The following is an 18,646-nucleotide window of genomic DNA, read 5'->3' as shown; positions in this document are numbered from 1 at the left end:
CATCCTTTCTGAGCTAAGACAAAAATGTGCGAGCCGGAGGCTAAGAAACTGTGAGCTAGCTCACACTAACTCAGCTTAGAGGGAACACTGCCTGTGAGGTAGGTGGGGCTGAGAGAGCTCTTTCGAGAACTGCTCTTGAGAGAACTTGTGATTGACCCAAGTTCACACCAGCAGCTGCATGTGGAGAAGTGGGGAATCAAAACTGGTTTGCCCAGATTAGAGTATGCACTCTTAACCACTACACCAAACTGGCTCTCAGACACCAGTTTCCAGAAACTTAGTTTCCAGGCTAAAAGCAGTATAAAAATGGTGTTAAAAAGTCAGCCCCTTAATTAAAACCTAGGTAAACAGAAACATTCTCGCCGGGCACCTAAAAGATAGTAGAGTAGGGACAAGGTGAGAGTCAAAGGAAAGGCCATTCCATAGGCAAGGTGCCCCTACAGAAAGCTCCATCTCTGATTGCTGCCCCCCCCCCGCACTGCTGAAGGGAGGGGCACAGCAGGGCCCTTTTCCTTTTGAAAACGTAAATACCCTTCTTTCTTTGGAACCAAGTGATACGATACAAGCTCATGTAACCATAGGACAAAGAAAGACATTGTTCGGGTGGCTTTTTCATTATTAAAGCAGTAGTCAAAAGAAAAGGAAAAGGGAGCAAACTATTATATGAAAATAACTAATAAATAAAAGAATCAACACATACATTGTCCTCAGACAGCCACATATTTTTAGTACTATGGGGGGGGAGGGGGATGAAGAATACATACTTTGTGACCCTGATGCTTTCCATATTCTTTGCAGACGCAACACATAAGGGGGCTGGCTTGACAGCCTTCTTCCAAGCACACGAATTCAATGGCATGCACCTGGTGCTGAGAACACATTGTCTTCTCATGAGGTTTATCAGCAAGGGGCACACGTCTGTGTTTTGCTAGCGTCTTGGTAGAATGCGTAAGCTGCGAGCACTCTGCGCACAGGTGAGTTGCACAGACAGTGCAGTACACTGAGGCAAGATGAGTCTCATCTTCATCACAGCGGATGATGCACTACAAAGAAGGCAGTGCACGTTAGCACCGTCTTGCTATATAAAAGTAGAACACTGAATTTGCTCAGGACCATAGGTTTTATAAAGATTAGTGTAACATATATCAACTAATTACAATCAGAACCCCAACCCAAACCTTGTCCAATGTAATTCCTATCAACACTTGGCCATCTTGCTCCTAAACACAAAGGCAAACTACAGAAATATCACGGTAGAGCACTTCTAAGACTGTTCAACTTCAGACTGCAGGTGGTAGATCTTCTGTTTGAATATTCTTATGTCAGAAGCTCACTGGCAGTGGAAAGGTTAACATGCTACAGAGAAATGTTTTAATCTAATAATTAGAAATGTCGCAACCAAATAATCTCTCTGATGTACACATTATTTTCCTTATATGCAGCATTTTCTTTCTTTCATGAGGAAGCATTCAATCAAAACTTTGACCCTTCTTGCAATCTGAAGTCACACAGTACAGGAAGATCTGTAATTCTGGTGGGATCCAACCAGCTTTTCTTCTGTTGAAAACAAAAGCTGAGGCTCCAAAATCACCCCAGAAGTCTAGGCTGGAAAGCATGGGGAGTGCATTCACAAAAGCCATGTGGGTTGGAACCTACGGAAAGGAGGAGACTTGGGTGAGACTGGGTAACAAAGATAGCTGGATCCAATGCTACATGATGTTCTTAATACAGCAACAAAGGGAAACCTTGCAGCCAACTATGACTGTAAAACACTGGGGGGGGGGGAATCCACCATTTATTCCAGATAACTGAAGATTGAACTTTGAAACAGAAAGTATTCTAACTCAACTTTGATTGGGTCAATATCTGTTTAAGTCAGGAGAGACAGACTGGCTTTCTAGAAACTCTCAATGACTGTGCCATGGAGAAGATGGTTACAGAATCTACTCAGGGGGTGGGGGTGTGTGATCCTGGACTTGGAAGTAGTAAAAAGTTAGTCCGAGTGACGTAAACAAAAGGGAGTACAGGCTTTGGCAAATAAAATGCAAGTTTGGAGTGTTGGGACTGGATGGGCCAGTCTGATCTGACATGGCTTCTCTTATGTTCATCTCACAGGCACTAAACATAACATTTATGACAAAGGCAAAGTTATTCATCACTACCTCCCCAGAGAGGCCAATAGCTTCTTCAGTTGTTCCACACTGGCCACCGAGTCCATTTTGGAGTCTCTCGAGGAGTTCCAGTAAAGCAAAATTCTTTTTCAAGCCCCAGACACCAGAGTCTCCTGTTTTTACATACATACATAAAATTGACAAAGTAATGTCAGTGAAATATAGGGCAATCCACACAAATATTACAGATGAATTGGTTCTCTCACTATAGCTAACATTTCATCATAAATTCTGATCTACTACTATACATAGGCTGGAAATCTGGCAAGGTTTTTCAACAGCAGCCCCCCTCCCCTTCAGTTTTGCATGGTCAATGGCTTCTAAAACTCGAAGGAAGTTTAAAAAAACCCACCCATGTTCTGGATGTTGTCTGCTGTCCAAAAAATTAATAATCCCAATGGGCATTCACTAGTCTTGAGCAATGCTCCCTCTAAGCTGTGGAGTCTTGTGAGCAAAAATTCTATTTTGTGAGCTACTGGCATTACAGTTGTGAGTGGGCAATTTGGCTACTGCATAAATTAGTTTGCTCTGGAGCCATCCTTCCTGAGCTAAGACAAAAACGTGTGAACCGGAGGCTAAAAAAATGTGAGCTAGCTCACACTAACTCAGCTTAGAGGGAACACTGGTCTCAAGTATACTAGAAACAGTTCTTTAGAATGCGGCAATGACAGTATTTGAGACATTTCTACCAATCTTATCAGGTAACTCAAGCTGCCCTCTATACTAAGGCGGAATCCCACCATTTCAACCTGGCTTCCACCATATGTTTGAAACCAATATCTCCTTGGCCACCCTAATTTAAAAAAATATGCCAGAAAAATATATGGTAGTGTAACCCTGTTAGTTCTTCTGGATCTCAAGTGACCCTGGTTTAGGAAGCTGCATCTTGTGTTACAAGAACACGGATTTTGATCTTTTCGGAAATAAACTGGGCATGGAAAAATTACATCTATGCCTCTCTCTATCCTTGAGAAATGGGGCAAAACCCTAGTGCCACCCCTGATGAACAGAAAGGCAGGACAGGGTGGGTCTGATTGGTTGGTGTTCCTTCAGTGATGCTCTAGATCCTGAGCCTCTGATTGGTAAGCATGAAAGCTGTTTCATATTAGGAGTAATTCTGGAAATTTAGCTTTAGCTACAATGTACATTAAGGTGTCTCAGGAGAGACAATCATTTTTTGTTTATGTTTTATTATTATGCTTCCAAATACTTCCAAATGTATGCAATGCATTGTTCATCTCTCCGCTAAACTTTGTCCTTTCTACTGAAGGTTAAGGTTTTACAGTCAGCAAACTACTGTACTCTCTTCATTTTTAATTTATCCTGTACTACTCTTAAAGGTTTCCCTTGCTCGAAAGCCAGTCGAATCTGACTCTGACTCTAGGAGGTGGTGCTCATCTCTATTTCCAAGCCGAAGAGCCAGCGCTGTCCGAAGAGTTCTCCGTGGCCATGTGGCCGGCTTAACTAAATGCCGCGGCGCACGGAACGCTGTTACCTTCCCACCGAAGTGGTACCTATTTATCTACTTGCAATTTCTTGCTTTCGAACTGCTACTCTTAGTCATATGTAAATCCTGGAGCTTCCTTTCCCTCTTGTGTATTTTGGGGGGGTTTGGTGGCGCTTTGTTCCTTGTGCACAAATAACCCATTTAATTTTCTGAAATTAAGCTACTAAGTCTCTGCATCCCTTTCTAGTTCCGCATGGCCCAGCGGGGCAGAATAAGACCCATGTTAACATCTTCCTGGGCTCGTTCGGTGTAGTGGTTAAGTGTGCGGACTCTAATCTGGGAGAACCGGGTTTGATTCCCCACTCCTCCACTTGCACCTGCTGATGTGACCTTGGGTCAGTCACAAGCTCTGGCACAGCTGTCCTTGAAAAAGAGCAGTTTGTGTCAGAGTTCTCTCAGCCCCACCCACCTCACGGGGTGTCTGTTGTGGGGAGGGGAAGGGAAAGGAGTTTGTAAGCCAGTCTGAGACTCCAAGTGAAGGGCGGGGTATAAATCCAATCTCTCTCTCTCTCTCTCTCCTGCCTGTGTGGGATGGGAATACCAGGCTCCAGTGCTTTCATTCCTATCCAGAAACAGGCCTTGAGCAGTTTTCTTTCTGCCCAATGGCAGCTGTGCTGTGGGGTCCTTTCTGCAGAATTATATGATCCCCCTCATACATGCAGCTGCAGGGAACAGCTGAGGTAAAGTGTCCTCATGGAAAGCCCATCCTCTTTTCCTTCTGAGACCCGTCAAATCTGATCCCCCGTCTCCTTAGTTGTTTTGAAGGCCTTGAAAGCCTAAGCACAGTGGGGATCCCTAAAATGAGTCTCAAAAGCACACCTGGTCTGCCATGATCAAGATAAATTCTATCACTAAGCAGAGGTCTCCCTGGAATGCATGAAGCATTTACATCCCCCCCAGTTCCAAGGTGTGCCTAATACAATCATATCCCTTGCTCCAAGGGATACCTCATCATGGCAATATGAACCATTTCCAGCTATAGACAGCTGGGCAACCCATGAGTATTGCTAATCCAACCCAGCCACTGATAAAGACACCTTAATACCCGATCCACCCAGGATAAGCCATCAAACCCATGGTTCACACCCAGTCCTTTATCAATGTGCTAAAACCATCCAACAATTGACTCACCTTGGAAGATCAGGTATTTCTCTCCTCACCTTTCTGCCAGATTTTGACAATAGTTACCTTCAAATGGCCCGCTCAAATTCAAACCTCGTATCTCCAACCAATCCTGACCCTGAGAAAGTGAGGTCTCATGTCTAGCTATGGGACCCTTCCCATAAAAAGACCATCCCAAGTCAGTGGAAAGTATGTCAGGTCTTTCCAGGACCTGGATACCCCTGCAACTGTTTTGCAGGTTTCTCTCTCCTCTCCTTGACACTCTGCTGCCTTGGACTTCTGCTGCATGGACTCTCCACAGTTCTCAAACCTTGGATCAGGTAGTATCACCCATTCAAATTCCCTCCCTTCCCTCTTCCTTACCCTAGGCTCATAGTGTGTGTGTGTGTTTGTGTGCGCATGCTGGGAAAGAGAGAGTGGTTTATTTGTGGTCTTAAGGGTTTTTGGTTTGCTCCTAGTGGTGTGTTTCATTGTTAGTAAATAAATCTTTCATTGAATTGGTTGGTCTCTGTCCTTTTTTCCTTTGGGAATATTGCTCTGGAATAAAACCTCTGTATATAAAGACAAAAGATCCTTTGTTTATCTTTCTGGAGTCCCTTCTAACAGCTAATTCCCCCATCTCTGGATTCAGTTGGAATAACAAAGCAACCCAACTCTTTCTGGCCTTTTAATCTGGTTCAGGAGCAGAGGTAGAAATGGGTAGTGAGGCTAATCAAATAAAGATGCAGATGCTGTTGGGAGTGCAGATCAGCTGAGCTAGCAGAAGCATTCAGCCTGTACTGGATGGGATGCTTCCCCTAAAGGATCAAGTTTAAAGCTTAGGTTGCTATGAGATCCAGGTGGCATAGTATGCAATGTTTTTCATCAGTAAGAATCAGTAATTGCACATAGTACAAGCTTACATTAGTTTGGCACCATCAAGCCAAGTTAGGTATTTTTAAGTAGCACTGATTTCAGTGAGAGAGCATTATGAATTCAACTGGAGTATAAGAACTCTGAGCTTTGGCTGGATCATACTATCCCATAAGTACACTAGTCCTACTTTACTTTAGCAATGGATTAATGCAAATAGCCAAAAAAATGTTCCATCTCTGTAGGCTCCAAGTTTTTAACATACAGAAATATTTTATAAGCCCAAACAAATACATCATGGGCCTTTTCGCATGGTGATGGATGGGTACCTCTAAAGAAATGTCAGTACTGTACAGCCTATACGAATTTATTACAACGAATGCAATAGCCATTCATATTGAACTTTTCAGGTTCCTCTCAAATATTTTTCTTCCACAGGCCACTCAAATAGGATCTCATAGAAGCCTAAACACATGAAACTAGATGGAAATTCTGAACTACAAAAACCACATGTAGTTTGGCAGCCTCTGCAGAAATGGCATCAAGCTTGAACACTAGGGAACATGCAGATCCGAAACAAGACAGCATTATGTGGGCAACTGCAGTGTGAATACTGAGCCCATTGATTGTAGAATACAAGTCACTTATTAGACAAACATTCTTCTTTGATTCATCAGTGACTGAGGGCATCGCAATCAAAACACATTCTTTACTTTCCCTAAGGCAAAAGGCACATCTCTGCAATGAGAAGAGGCTATATATATATATATATTTTTAATGAAAGATGGAAATTCAGAGAATCTGATAAATATATTGTTGCAACATTACTGGCATATTCAATTGCTGATTAAAAAACAAAAAAAGTCCCCAGCGTTTGTGTGTGTGTGTGGGGGGGGCGGTTTGAAGATGGCTGCCTCAGGGGCTGGGGCAGGGAAAGTGACTACCACGTGGGTGGGACAGGGAAAATCCAAACCTGCCTGTTCACATGGCAGCCATGCAAGCCTTGCTGCAATCTTTCCCAAAACTTTGCAGCAAAGCCAGTTTGGGAAAGCTTGGAGAAAAGCCAGGGAAAAACCAGAATTTGACCTCTCCTGTATTTCCAAGCAACCACAAAACTGGCATATATCTGACCTCTCCCTTTAAACAAGTCAAACTGTTCTTTAAGCTTCACTTAATAAGAACTTGCTGTAGGCACATTGTAGTATAAAGTCTGATCTATATTGCCAACTCCATAATCATGTGAAATTAACTTCAAAAATACAGAATTTAAAGAATTCTTTTTAAGAAGCCAGTGACATGGCAGCACCTTATCCTGCAGCACAATCACCAAGAAATTGTCGATATAATTACAATTTTACAGTTGTATTTAGAATTTCAGAAGCTATCCCAAGATATTCCTTAGCCAGTAAGCTATTTTCTTAAATATTATATTTTCAACCAATTTTCACTAAACTTGACCAGGAAACCTAGCCACAGTCACTTGATAGCATCCTGCTAGAAAAGGATTATTCTAACCAAGTATCTCCCTGTACATAAATCAACCTATATCAAAGACATCTCAAAAGCTGTTCTGAGCCAAGATCATAACATTCTATGCCACATATTTCCTTTCACTCCTAACAACTAACTGCATCTTCAAGATGTTCAGTTTGCTTGTCTCAATGTACAGATCAGGACAGGAAAACAAAAAATAACTCAGTGTTGTGGCAATACACAATCATCTTTATATAATGGTATGGATCTTCATATACAAAATGTAACCTGAAAAACTGTCTCTCAGTCCAAACCTGTTTACATTGCAGATTCAAGAAAAAGACAGTGAATAAAAGAACTGATAGCAAGTTACCCAGGTCAAAGACTGCAGAGCTTTGTGATTCTGGTATTACATTCAAGGCTGTCCATATTAATATACTGGCAAGACCAATTTTTATATTAATTTTTTAAAAATTATTTATGTTATTTATAGTCCACCTTTCTCACAGGAACTCAAGATGGATTACACATAGTAAGTCCATACGAACAACAAAATGGGACATTCAGTAACTAATACCTTAGGAGATTAGAACCCTGGAATCACCAGAAAGAAACAGAAGCACAGTATAAGTATAAATATGACATATTAAGCACTACAAAAACTACATAATAGGATCTTACTTACAATATGTTATATATAGCAGTATAGACTGCAAGTCCCAACTAGGGATGAGCACGAACTGAGAAATGAACCGTGGTTCAAGCACAAACCAGGCCAGTTCATGGTTTGTTTTGAACCGGTTCTTTTGGTTCCTGAAGCCAAAAATGAACCACCTTTTTTCTGTGGAGGTTCATTTGGTCCATTAGAGCAGTTTGTTTTCCAGACAGCCTGGTGCCAATTCAATCAATTCCTAGGCAACACTGGGGGTGGACTTGTGGAGAGTCCTAGAAACACCCATAGCAGTTGTCCATAGCTTGATTGCCAGCTCTGGGAGCCAACCAAGGAGTTCCCGTTCTGCTCTATGGGAGCAGATTGTATATATATCACACCCCGACTCACTTAGCAGCAGGAAGAGAGAGAAGTTAGTCGTCATGTTAGAGAGAGTAAGAATTGCTTGCTGCATGGCTGACTTAAGGGGAGGCTAGAGCTGAGCTTTCCTGGGGGCACCTGCTTTGGGGGGCTATAACTCAGACATCCCTAACCTTGGAGCAGGTGGAAGAGAGCCTGCTGAAGACTCCCTGTGCGTCTGGCATCTCTAACTTGCGAGGGGGCTATTCTACCACCTCCCAAACTCATTAACCAAATGAACCAAGAACCGGTTCAAGAAATGGGAAGTTTGTGAACATTCATGGTTCGTGTAATAAAACAAACCGTGAACCACCATTTCCCCAGTTTGTGCCCATCCCTAGTCCCAATAATTCATTCAAGTAAGTTTGTGAACCATTTTGTACTGTGCAGCCTTATTACATGTGCAGAAAACCTTCCTGGCCTTTTGCATAGTTTGCAGAAGGCCAGGAGAGTGGGAGCTTTCCTGACCTCTGCAAGCAGGCCATTCCACAAGGCAGTAGCCACAATGTAGAAAGCATGTGTACCAGCAGTTCACATCATGTGCACAGTCAGTAGCTGTACATGCTTCCATTTGTTGAAGTAAGACTGACACCAATAAACTAAAGGATACCTTTATTCCTAGACGCAGGTAATAAAATCCTTCATATCCTGCTTGTGAGGTTCTCCAGCAGCATCTGGCTGGTCACTAGGGGAGAAATGCTTGAACTGATGGTTGTTTGAACTAATTCAGCAAGGTACTTCTAGCGCTCTCGTGGAAGCCCATCTCTGAAAAGGAATCCTTCTGAGCACTGTCAATGTTTTCTTACAATGGGGAGCTCACCATTGTATCTAAGCTGTCTAAATGTCACATCTATTATGTGGAGAGCTACAACACACAATAAAGCTTCTGAACAAAGAGAAAATCTTGTTTTAGTAGGTGCATGTCTATAGACAGAATCTTACTATTATTCCCACACTCTTGGTGACCTCCACTATTTCAATTTAAAATATGCTTACCTAGCTCAGTAACCTGCCGATCAAAGGGACAGCGAACTGCTCTGCCATGAAGAGGAAGTCGAGTGAGACAGTCATGACATACTGTATGGCCACACAAAAGCAGTCGGGGAACTTTGTCTCCTTGTAATGAAAATACATCTTCACACACACCACATTCCAGAACCTATAATTTGCAAAAAGAAAATGTTCATGTTCAAATGGTTTATTCATTTATTTCATCCTTTCCCAAAGCAATCACAGCAACTTATATAAAACCCACACAAGTAAACGAAATTGGAGAAACGCGGTATTAAAAAAACCACAACTATGAAGCAAAAGATCAAAGCAGTACCATCACAACACTATAAGGATGCAAATTAAGAGATAAAGCAGTAGACTGAGATGAGCAATAATTACATCATGGTCAGAGACCAATTAGCTAGCAACAACATAAATGCAATCAAAAACAGAACAAACCAGAAAAGCCTTTCTCTGGCACCTAAAGACAGACAACAAACGACACATCACCCCCAGTGAAAAGGCTTCATCTCTAATATTCACCTGAACATCTTAATGGGCAGACAGGATTGTACTGGAGGTAGTTAAGAATATCTGTATCATATGTGGTCAACAGAGAAGTCACCAGAGGAGAGTGGGTAACATGGCAGCCTCATTCATTCCTCAGTTCAAACCCCATACAATTAAGTTGCAAACTACCCAAGGGGTCCCCAACCTTTTTGAACCTGCCAGCACCTATAGAGTTTTGACACAGCCACAAAGTGGCTGCTACACCCTACCTTCAGTAACACAATGAAGATCCTTCTGCTGTGGTGGCAGCTATTGCTAAAGAAACATTTCTAAAAATCTGCACAGCCAAACAATTTTTCAGTGGCCATGTTGGGCAAAAAGCCCTACCTGCCCCCCTGCCTTTTAAAACACTTGGTGGAAAGCAGGAAAAATGTTGTTGGTCACCATGTTGGGGACTCCTGGACTACCATATAAATGAAGCTGAAAATGCTAAGTATTACTACTTCTACACAATGAGCATTTATTATATTAAAAATGCATCCTGGAATATCTAATATACATCCTAAAACACACTGGACAAAACACATTTTACTCTGTGCTAATTTGTCTGATGAAGGTTTTCTAAACTCATCCCCCCTCATTTCACTCTAACCTCGACAAAGAAAAAGATTCCAAGAGAAGCCTAAAACCAGATTACTATTCAGAATACAGAATTAAAACAATTTCCCATTAATTTGAACCGACAGTAATAATGTGCCAACTTAAGGCTTGTCACTGATATTTTCAGCACTCCACTGGCTGCACTGCCACGTAGTTTTGTGGAGGAATTCCTGCACCTTCAATAGTTACACGACAGGCAGACCAGAAGAGAGGTGGAATGGGCTTTTGTTATTGTGATTCATGTTCTCAGAAGAATCTCTACCTATCCACAGCTGTAAAAAACAAAGGATTCTGCTCGAGAAAAGGGCAGATTCCCCCTTATGTTTCTGCAGTACTCCAGCCAGTCGATTCATTTTGCGACATTTAACACGTTCTGCAGGTTTTAAAAATAAATCTAGTGAGCAGGCTATGTACAGCACCTGGCACGTGGGAGGAGAAGAGGATTAAGTACATGGCAAATGGGAGACATCATTTCTTCTGCAAGACTCCAGTTCTACAAATGGAAATGTACTGTGGAACAGCGCTGCAGAAGAGAATGAAAAGTGGGCCGGGATCTTGCACGGGGTATCCCTCCCTGGAGTGCATCTCCTCTCGCCTCCAAGGGCAGCGATGACGCGGGGGTTCCTCCAGGGAGACCCACCCAGGCCGCTCTATGCTCACCTTGACGACGGGCCCAGCCGACCCGCGGCTCTGCCTGTTGCCAGCATCCATCCCCGCGCCAGCCCCGACCTTGTTTACACTGAAGGCCGCCATCTTCGCCTGGATAAAGACAGAGGAGGAGCCGCCTCCAGCAGCCGAGGTCCCCCTGGAGACGGGGAAAGGCGGGGCTGTGCGACAACGTCACCAAAGCGAGCCCTAGGTAGGGATACCGCGTCACGTCGAGAAGGTCGGGTTTTTTTAGTGGGGCAGCTGCTTTTTAGCCTCTGCGCATGTCTTCTTTTAGTCGCTTCGATAGGGGACCAAGAAGACTACAAATCCCATCATGCATCACGTCGAAAGCGTCTCTGCGTCCAAAATGGGAGGTTAAAACCCACACTGGAATCTATTCCGGAGAGTGTACGGAAGCCGACAGGGAAGCGTTTCGGGAAGGACGTCTGGTGTTTGTAGTTTATGAAGCAGTGACGGGAGTGCGTTGGATTGCGGGAAGCACAACCGGCGTATGATAGCGGGACGCAGCCAGAGCGGGTTCCCTGGTTGTTGTTATCTTGACATATTTCTGCTCGTCACTGGTGGAGGTTTGCCTTCGGTTGACTCCATAACGAAGAAAGCTACAGAGGGGAGCGGCTGAGGCGATGGATGTTACTCAACCGAAGCAGGAGCACCTCTTGGCCCTCAAAGGTACTAGATTCCCCCGACACCCGCTCCCTGCCCTCTCCGGTTTCTCAGATCTCGTTTCCTGGCGCCTCTTCGGGAGCTCTGAGGCGAGGCCTCTCAGAGCCTAAAACGTCTCCAGAGTAGACCAGGTGGGGAAGCTGCGAGACGAAGCTGATTTCTGGATCCCAGTTCTTTAGTCAACACAAACATGCATCTGCAACCTGAACAAAGCCACGATTTGTGCGCCTCTGCTTTCCAAAATAAGCTTCGGTTGGTCTAAATCAAACATTTCCATGATCTAAGGACGTCCCATTTGAGATGCTTCACCGTTATCTCCCACTGAACGCTATAACCTACTGTACCCCCATGGCCGAAGTATATATGCAACCGGGGCACTGCACGATATGGGATTTTGAAATCCCTGCTCCTTACTCGTATGAGTTGGGCTAAAACAAAGCTTTGGGGCAGTTACAATAGTGTTGTAGGAGACAGGCTCCTGGTGACAGGAGTAGGAGGTTTTGTCTGGGTTCTTTAGTGGAATAGAGGTGTGCAAACCTTTTCAGGCAGCTTGTGCACCTATGAGTTGAATAAGGAAGTAGGAACTAAGCAACAAAATGACAGAGCTTGAAATGGGTCACCTGGCTTGCATGTCACAGCTTCCAAGTTTTCTGTATTTCTCTTATGTTGAAGTGCTCATTCCAAAACATCTCCAACCTGCAGTGAAAAATCAATAGTTTGTCTGTCTGCTTGTTTTTAAGGTCAGTTTTGATGAAGGTCTTCTATGATTGATAGCTGCATCTCTGCAGATTTTGTTATAATATGTTAATCCAAATGGATGTGCTGCTTCAGTGGTGTACTATGAGGGACAGTGGTGGTGAAGAAAGAGCTTTCAGATAAGGGTGGCGTATATTTAGGAAACAGGAAGTGCAGTTCCTCAGTTCCCTTTCAGTTCAGGGAAATGCCTTGGGGAGAGGGAGGAAGGCAGAAGCCCCTCCTCTCCCAGTGCCTCTCTTCTCCCAGTGCCTCTCCTCTCCTCTCCTCAGTGGTCCTAAGCCTAATAGGGCTCCCACAACTTTTAAAACACCATTCCCTGCAGCTGCTGTGTGGCTGTGAGCAAAGCAGGCTGGGTCCAGGTTCCCCAGACCTGATAAATAAAGTATTGTATAGTTTGGCCCTGAATTCCATGGGCTAGAGGCTAGACTTCAATCTCTTTTTCTTCAAGTGCCAACAATAGTATCTATGAGATAAAGCAAGACTATCTTTTGCAATAGTACCATGGCCTGGATAGCCCAATCTTGTCAGATCTCAGAAACTATGCAGGGTTGTCCCTGGCCAGTATTTGGATGGAAGACCACCAAGGAGTACCAGGGATGCAATGCAGAGGCAGGCAATGGTAAACCACCTCTGAACATCTCTTGTCTTGAAAACCCTATGGGGTTGCTGTAAGTCAGCTGCAACTTGATGGCACTTTCCACCACCAGTGGATATACAAGAGAAGAGAGCTTGTGAACATCACTGAGATCAGTCCCAATCAACTTGTGCAGGTGTAAGATTTTAAACAATTTTTTTACAATATGGATTTTAGCAGGTGCTGCAGAGGAGTATATTTTCTAATGGGCCTGTAATACCATTTGGAACACAATATAATTAACACACTTGAGTTATTTGTAAATATAGGATTTGGTCATCAGTGCTTTTGCTTTTGAAAATGGTTGTTGGGTTTTCATTATGTGTAGTTTTGGTAGACCAAGTAAACATGATAATATTCTTAACATGCTTTTCCTTAAAATATAAGAACTGAGACTATGGATGTGCATTTGATTTCAAAAGGAATCATAGCATCAGTGTTGGAAGGGATACCTAGGGTCATCTAGTGCAACCCGCTTTACAATGCAGGAAAGTCACAACCACCTCCCCCCGCACCCCCAGTGACCCCTGTTCCCTGCCCAGAAGATGGTCAAAAAAGATCCCAACCCTCCAGGATCCCTGGCCAAAGTGGCCTGGAGAAAATTGTTTTCTGACCCAAAAGTGGTGATTGGCATTTCCCTGGGCATGTAAGAAAGGGCCACAAGAACTAAGCACTGATGCAACCCTTCCTACCCTCCCTCTCATAATCTGCCTAAGTTCACAGAATCAGCATTGCTGTCAGATGGCCATCTAGCCTCTGCTTAAAAGCCTCCAAGGAATCCCAAATATTAGATATTAGATAGATAGATAAATAATTAGATATTAGGAGCTGCAAGTGGTTAAGATGCTGAACTGCAGGCTGTGGAAGGTCAGTAGTTCAGCAGTTCGAGACCCGGGTGCCGCATGATGGAGTGAGCTCCCATCTCTAGTTTCAGCTCCTGCCAACCTAGCAGTTCGAAAGCAAGAAATTGCAAGTAGATAAATAGGTACTACTTCGGTGAGAAGGTAACAGCGTTCCGTGCGCCTTGGTGTTTAGTCATGCCGGCCACATGACCACGGAAACGTCTTCAGACAGCGCTGGCTCTTCGGCTTTGAAACGGAGATGAGCACCGCAACCCTAGAGTTGGATTCGACTGGCTTTCGAGCAAGGGAACCTTTACCTTTACCTTTTTACCTACTTCTCTGAATCTTTATTTTGCTTCTGTTAATATTTTCATTACCTGTATATCCTTGAAAGAGAACATGTTGATTTTAAGTATGATGACCTGTTGAAATTAATGATATATCAAACCTTTTCAGTTTTGCTTTGATAAATTTTTGTAGCTGTTTCAAAGTGAAACTTACTATTTAAGTGTCACAATATGCTTCAGGATAGCTGCAGTCCTATGCAAAGTTAGGCACACGTAAGCCCTCTGATTTTGATGGGCTAAGGTGCACATAACTCTGCATAGAATCATGCTGCACACTTCATTTTCACCTCAATTCAGAAAACTTTCATCAGTTCCAGTAAAACCATTAATAGTTGCTAATTAAGACTTACCAATCTTCTCTTCTACCCTTCTCGTGTTTTCCCTAGTACTGCTTCAGAAGCACTTCTTAGAAACAGTGTTTTTTCTTGGGGAGGTGAGATCAGTTTCTGAGCTATGTGGAAGTCTCTGTGTACCTCTTGACTTGTTTGGGCCTTGTGTTTCTTCTGCTGGCTCCTCCATGTTACTAAACTGTTCCCTTTCCTCCAGAATTGTCCTTACCCACTGTTAGAAGAAGGGGTATGACACTTGCATCATACTCTGAATTTGGGATCCTTTCACTTAAGGAAGTTTTAGTGTTTTGTTTGACTCAAGCAGGGTCATTTGTGGCAAAATGCCACCAACAATTACAGTGAATTATTTTTTTCATATATTTGGGCCCAGATAGCTAGACAAAGATTTCATCTGTAGTTGGCTGAAAATAAAACTAGATAAAATGGCTTATATCCAATGGGGGGGGAAAGTTATGGTAGGGGTTGCAAAACCTTACCCCAGAAGCCCCCTGCATGCCCCTAAAAATCTTCTGCTGAGGATTGGGGAACCCTCCTAAACAAAGGCATTGCACAGGGGCTGTAGTGAATGGGTGGCATTGCACAGGGGGAACTGTATGAAATTACTTCTTCCTTCCTTCCTTCCTTTTTTTGTGTGCTAACCCTTCCCTAAGCTTTTTTCCAACTCAGAAACTTCTGATGCAGCTGTTCAGAGAGGCATCTGTGGAGAAAGCAGTGCACAGCAAAGCAGCTACTAGAGTTATCAAGGGCCAAGATTATGGGAAAAGTGTCTGTCTTTGGAATGTATCACCATCTCCTCCAATTTCTAAACCCTTTTCAGGTTGACTCATTATGGGATGTCATCAGCAAATGTTGGAACAGGCAATCCTTTTTTTGTGCTTAAGAGCTTTCTGTCAGGGAATGTTTTAGCCTTCCTGTTACTGAGCTGAGATAATCTGCATGCGATATTGTTAGCAATGCTAGTGTTGGATTTACATTTTTCCCAACTGTGACTATACCCAGGGGTCATTTGGGGGGGGGATGCGGGGCGACGCCATCCCCCCGGGTGAGGTGCGGGAGGGCGGGGCCTGGAGCTCCCTGCTGGTGCCCGCTGGAGGTCGCCGCTGGCTGTGGGGAGGACACACTTCCGGTGATGTCAGGGGGTGTGGCATATGCTAATGAGTTATGCTAATGAGTCCCCCTAGCTCTTTTTCTACGAAATGACCCCTGACTATACCACTAGGTATCCAGTACACAGAGCAGCTTTAAAGTCAGTATTCTTGTGGTGGGAATCCTGCCCTACATTTTACACATTAAGGTGCATGCAAATGACCTCTGTTTTTTTTACACATGGTGTGTTTATTACACTTCAGTTCTCTTCCACGGATCTTCTGTTTTTAAATGGTTAGCCTTTCTTCCCAGCATTCTGCCTCTCCTGCCCTTCCGTCTCCTACATATTTCACTACTCTCTCTCTCTCTCTCTTAGCAGTTCATGAAAGATCAGATTGAAGGTTGGTCTTGCAGCTCAAATCTCTTACAGTAGGTGCACTTCAGGTTTAATTTCTGCCATCACAAAGGCTGCTACAGCACTCTGGTTTGAATTAGAAGTAGTAGGCAGAGCCAGATGGAGGTCAAGAAGAAAAGGCAGTTAATGAGGTTGAGCGAGGTACTGCTGTGCTGAGGAATTTTTTTTCAGTGGTGTACCCTGGCAATAAGTTCTGTTTGTTACAACATTTTTTTCTAGCAAAAACTGGATCAGAATGATGGTTAATAGGGTGGTAAAGCTACTTGTCTTATTACTTACAATACTTCTGCTCTAGGTCCTGTTTTCAAGCTGTGCCGCTCAGAAGACAAGATGTTTTTAAAGTCATCTTTTTAGTGTGGAGGCCAAGAAACATTTCAATAAGAACATGTGGATTCCTATGGTTCAAGCATGGAGGTGGTTCTGCACTATCGACCGTGGCAAAAGGACCCCGCTGTATTGCAAAATATTACAGAAGAGGCATTGAAAGAATTTCCTCTTCGGAAACTGCCAAGCTTCAGACCCTGGTTTCCAAGTCACTCATGCAAGCTTCCCTTTAAACCTAAAAGAAGACCTCCTATCATTTCAGCTGAAGAAGCAGAACAGGTGAAACAACACCTTGCAATCCCAGAAACAGTTTGTGGCTCTCTGATTTATGACTGTACAGAAGGTCTTCAGGAATTTCATTCTGATTTAAAAGCTGGACAGCATATAGAGGGAGAGTATGGCAAAATTGGTTCCAGCAGTTTGGGGAAGCAATCGGCAAATGCCAGCATGAAACTAAGGAGATCCTGGAGTGTGTCTGTTCCCAGCTCTGACCTTAAAGACAAGATTCTTCCTCCATCTAGAGAACTACAGAACATTTTAGAAAACTTAAAGCTACATGCATTCTATAGAGCAAGATGGATAATTGAACCATCCACTTTTAATAATCAAACATTGGAGGACATTTGGGTAAAGCTCAACCGGATGATCAAACACAATGAACTACCGTCTTGTAATGCTACCATCCGGAGATCTGAAGACCAGATTTGGGTTTTCTGTGACATACTATACTGTGAATACGTTGGCAGTAACCTTAGAAAAAAATTAAACCTTGGGGGCATTATGAACTTGTTTGTTCACAGACATGGAGTCATATACAGTTTATAAATCTGTGCTGTGCTGTTCACTGTGTAATATTTTGATTCAAGTATTTTTTTAATGAATTGGCAAACAGTTCTCTGACCAGTTTGACCTAGGCATTTGCCTCATTCTGTGTGACCAATAATAGGATATTTTGTCTCACTGAACATTAGGAGTACTCCCTGTAGCCTCCTGTGCTGATGCAAGGAGAGCTAGTGTCTGTCCTGGTACTCTTCCAAACAAACAGATGTTATCAGTGTTTTCGCAGGGCGTTTTCGGTGGCAGCTCCTACCTGGTGGAACAAGCTCCCAGAGGAGATCCAGGCCCTGCGGGACCTTGTGCAGTGCCACAGGGCCTGTAAGATGGAGCTCTTCCGCCAGGCTTTTGAGTAGGAGCTGCCTCCGCCACTATCCCACTATCGTGGTAGTGCGCCATCATCTGCCCCTATCATGGGGTGCAAGCATCGCCTGGCAGAAGCGTATAGAACAGCGCTGTGGGAGACCGCGCTATTGAGACAGCTGGCCGCCGAATTGGGTTTATTGTTTCCCATCTTGGATGACTTAGGAAGATCAGAGCACCTTGATTATTGTATGGATTTTATTGTGGTTTTAAATGTTGTCTATTTTATTGTATCTTATCTATTCAACTCGGCTTTGCCGCATGTTAGCCGCCCTGAGCCATTGGGAGGGCAGGATACAAATCTAAAAATAAATTTAAAATAAATAAATAAATAAATATCACCTCTGTACCCATTGGCTAGAGGGCTGGCTTTTTTAGTGTATGAGTTCAGTGTAAATTGGGTGACAAAAACAGGACATCCTCTCAAGGGAGTCATCTCTGCAAGACAGGATTGTGCTTTGTTCTGAGGAGTCTAGAAGGCTGTGACTGCTTCAGGAAATGTCTGTCGTAAGAATGGTGCTTCTTGTTCTATATATGAATTGGCCTTCCACATGACTCTTGTTACCTCATTCCACTGGATAATAAAGGTGTTCTGTTTGTGCTAGAGCAATAGTTTCTCATTTATGGCTGCAAGAGGTTCGTCATCATAATATTATTAACAGGCGAGCTTGTGTGTGTTCTTTCTACACTAGATTCTCACCATAGCTCAGAGGTGTCAAACTCATTGGTTACAAAACAGTCACTTTGTTGGACTGGGCCATGTGTGCCATAAAATGTAACGCCAGGTACCAGAGATATAAACTTTAAAGGACACCGGCAATCCCAATTAACAGTATTTATTTTTTTTTACTCAAAATACAAACAAAAGCAATTGATTCCTATCAGTGAGAGCAATTGATTTACTGGGGAACCCAAAAAAGCCCCAATAAATGTATTTAATCATATGCAAGACTAGTTTTTTTTCCCCAAGAGCTACCATAAAAGGAGGGAGTACCTTATATTTCCC

General features: G+C 43.4%; 2 protein-coding genes across 5 annotated transcripts in view; one reads left to right on the top strand and one right to left on the bottom strand.

Moving 5' to 3' along the window:
- The window catches only part of TRIM23 (tripartite motif containing 23), a 27,436-nt gene extending 16,194 nt beyond the window's left edge, over positions 1–11,242 (bottom strand). The window contains exons 1-4 of the mRNA XM_015410272.1: positions 11,018–11,242; positions 9,191–9,353; positions 2,163–2,284; positions 765–1,043 (exon numbers count right to left, since the gene is read on the bottom strand). Of these exons, the coding sequence (XP_015265758.1) occupies positions 765–1,043; positions 2,163–2,284; positions 9,191–9,353; positions 11,018–11,110 (657 nt within the window). The 5' untranslated portion in view covers positions 11,111–11,242. The remainder of the gene's footprint in view (positions 1–764; positions 1,044–2,162; positions 2,285–9,190; positions 9,354–11,017) is intronic.
- Positions 11,243–11,455: 213 nt separating this feature from the next.
- TRAPPC13 (trafficking protein particle complex 13) overlaps positions 11,456–18,646 on the top strand; it is a 35,497-nt gene continuing 28,306 nt past the window's right edge. For all 4 annotated transcript variants that reach the window (XM_015410170.1, XM_015410161.1, XM_015410153.1 and 1 more), the window contains exon 1: positions 11,456–11,695. In XM_015410170.1, coding sequence (XP_015265656.1) covers positions 11,650–11,695 — 46 coding nt within the window. In that variant the 5' untranslated portion in view covers positions 11,456–11,649. The remainder of the gene's footprint in view (positions 11,696–18,646) is intronic.

This window comes from Gekko japonicus, unplaced genomic scaffold (assembly GCF_001447785.1).
Source record: "Gekko japonicus isolate JY-2015 unplaced genomic scaffold, Gekko_japonicus_V1.1 scaffold179, whole genome shotgun sequence".
Lineage (NCBI taxonomy): Eukaryota > Metazoa > Chordata > Lepidosauria > Squamata > Gekkonidae > Gekko > Gekko japonicus.
Note: the sequence above shows the minus strand (reverse complement) of the source record. Positions and strands in the feature narration are given on the sequence as shown.